Source organism: Acanthisitta chloris, unplaced genomic scaffold (assembly GCF_000695815.1).
Source record: "Acanthisitta chloris isolate BGI_N310 unplaced genomic scaffold, ASM69581v1 scaffold22646, whole genome shotgun sequence".
NCBI classification, from domain to species: Eukaryota; Metazoa; Chordata; class Aves; order Passeriformes; family Acanthisittidae; genus Acanthisitta; species Acanthisitta chloris.
The window spans coordinates 2293-4999 of NW_008677854.1; the positions used below are offsets into that span (position 1 = coordinate 2293).

The window sequence follows — 2707 nt, forward strand, 5'->3', positions numbered from 1 at the left end:
TTGAAGCCCAAGAGGAGGTGTGAAGGCCCCAAAGAAAGTGTAGAAGGTCCCAAAGAAGGTGTAGAAGGTCCCAGAGAAGGTGTAGAAGGTCCCAGAGAAGGTGTAGAATCCCCAGAGAAGGTGTGAAGAACCCAGAGAAGGTGTAGAATCCCCAGAGAAGGTGTGGAAGCCCAAGAGGAGGTGTGAAGGCCCCAAAGAAAGTGTAGAATGTCCCAGAGAAGGTGTAGAAGGTCCCAGAGAAGGTGTAGAAGGTCCCAGAGAAGGTGTAGAATCCCCAGAGAAGGTGTGAAGAACCCAGAGAAGGTGTAGAATCCCCAGAGAAGGTGTGGAAGCCCAAGAGGAGGTGTGAAGGCCCCAAAGAAAGTGTAGAATGTCCCAGAGAAGGTGTAGAAGGTCCCAGAGAAGGTGTGGAACCCCCAGAGTTTGGTCAACGAATGACCAAGGGCCAGTTCTCTTGGCCACCCTTCCCAGCAACCCCATGGTTGGAAGGTCCAGCTAAGGCTGCTCTGCCCACTCATGACCCCCTTGTTGATGGGCACCAACTCCCACATCTCCTCAGCTCATGGCATGGAGTGTCTCCACCAAAACTTGAGCTGGGAAGATGCTCCAGCTGGGAGATGTCCACATGGTGATGGTGGTTGACCCTTCCTTGATGCCTCTACACGTAGAGTTGGGTCCCCAAACCCTTCCACCCTGTCCTTGCCACCATCCTACCTCGGTGATGATGGTGCTGGTGAAGACACTCCGGTCGTAGGTCCAACCATCGTGACAAGGCTCCGTCTCCGGCCAAGAAGCATTGGAAGTTGACCCATTGACCTCCAAAAGCCACCACTGAGGTGTCACGAAACGCCTGCACCTCTCCCCCTGGGGAACTGAGACCTTCAACAGGTCCTCAGGGCTGAGGTTGGTGGCATTGTCCTCCCAGAGCAGCCGACACCGATGGTCACTGCTGGCAGCTGTGAAATTCTGCAGAAGGTTGTGACTTGCCATCATCAGGACAGGTAAGGACAGGAGGAGCACCGAGAGCACCTGGAAACGACCCATTCCTCCAACCTGCTCCAAGAGGTTGGCAAAGGCCATGGTGCCACCACGAGAGGCCAGGAATGCTCCACAGCCATGCAGAGCCAACCAACTGGTGGCACTTCACCCTCAACGTGTCTCTCCTGATGGTCTTGGGGGTGTTGTCCCACCAGCAGCTCCAGGTGGGTTCCTATATAACCCATCCCAGTCTGGCTTGGGTTAATGGTTGACATCTCAGGGGGGTTTGGTTTGTTGGGGTTTTTTTGATGGGTTTCCAACAGCCAAAGGCAAAAGTGCAACGTGAAGTTGGCTGAGGTGGAGGAGAACAAAAAAAAAAACCAAAAAAAGGTGTTTTGAAGGGTCAAATCTCCCTCAAAATCTGGAGGAATTTAGGAGAGGATGAAGGATAATGGAAATTTGGAAGGAGTTTTTTCACAGTGTTGGTGTTTGGAGGAGAAAAAGGTTGGGGAAAGGTCATGGAGGAGGGGGAAGGGTTGACCTTGGGGGTGGGGAAAGGTCTTCAAGGTCTAGGCCAACATCTGATCCTCAACAGAGCCCACGGGTTAAAATTTAGCCAGGGAAGTGGTGGAAAAAAGGGACTCAAAGGTGGTGGTGGAGGAGGAGGAGGAGGAGGAGGAGAGCGGGTCCTGCCTGGGTCAGCAGGTTCTCCTCCCAGGGTTAATCTTTGATGGGCTCCAAGCCATGGAGGAGTTGATGGGGCCAAGGGACGCGGTGGGAGCAAGGGCCGAGGGACAGGGGTGGAAATCGGGGAAGGGCCATGGGAGGGGGTTGGGTGGCAACTCCTGGAGCTTCCAGACCTTCTGTGGGACCTCCACACCTTCTCTGGGGCCATCAGACTTTTTCTGGGGTTTCTACACCTTCTCTGGGGCTTCTTCACCTTCTCTGTTGCCTTCACACCTTCTCTGGGGTCTCTACAACATTTTCTACAACATCTCTGGGGCTTTCAGACCTTCTTGGAGACCTTCACACCTTCTCTGGGTCCTTCACACCTTCTCTGGGGTCTCTACATCTTCTCTGGGGCTTTCAGACCTTCTTTGAGGTCTTCACAACTTCTCTGGGGCCTTCACACCTTCCCTGAGACTTGCACCCCTCTAGGGACTTCACACATTCATTCATCTGGAACTTCTACACCTTCTCTGGGGCCTTCACACCTTCTCTAGGGCTTCCTCACTTTCTCTGGGGCTTCTACACTTTTTCTGGGGCTTCCATACTTTCTCTGGGACCTCCCCACCTTCTCTGGGGCCTTCACCTCTGGGGTCTCTACAACATCTCTGGGTCTTTCAGACCTCCTTGGAGGTCTTCACACCTTCTCTGGGGCCTTCACACCTTCCCTGAGACTTGCACACCTCTAGGGACTTCACACATTCATTCATTTGCGACTTCTACACCTTCTCTGAGGCCTTCACACCTTCTCTGGGGTCTCTACAACATCTCTGGGTCTTTCAGACCTTCTTGGAGGTCTTCACACCTTCTCTGGGGCCTTCACACCTTCCCTGAGACTTCCACACCTCTAGGGACTTCACACATTCATTCATTTGCGACTTCTACACCTTCTCTGAGGCCTTCACACCTTCTCTGGGACTTCTTCACCTTCTCTGGAGCTTCCTTACCTTGTCTGGAGCTTTTACACCTTCTCTGGGCCTTCACACCTTCTCTGGGGTCTCTA

The 2707-nt window shown here is 53.3% G+C and overlaps 1 protein-coding gene across 1 annotated transcript; it reads right to left on the reverse strand.

Moving 5' to 3' along the window:
* Nucleotides 1–555: 555 nt before the first annotated feature.
* LOC103804088 (solute carrier family 22 member 11-like) lies at nucleotides 556–1080 on the reverse strand. Its single transcript, XM_009076678.1, has one exon. The coding sequence runs from the start codon at nucleotides 1078–1080 to the stop codon at nucleotides 556–558; it is 525 nt and encodes a 174-aa protein (XP_009074926.1).
* Between the last annotated feature and the right edge of the window lie 1627 nt (nucleotides 1081–2707).

Bases quoted from the DNA above. Each gene is read 5' to 3' on its own strand.
- LOC103804088 (XM_009076678.1), bottom strand. From the start codon at position 1,080: ATGGCCTTTGCCAACCTCTTGGAGCAGGTTGGAGGAATGGGTCGTTTC.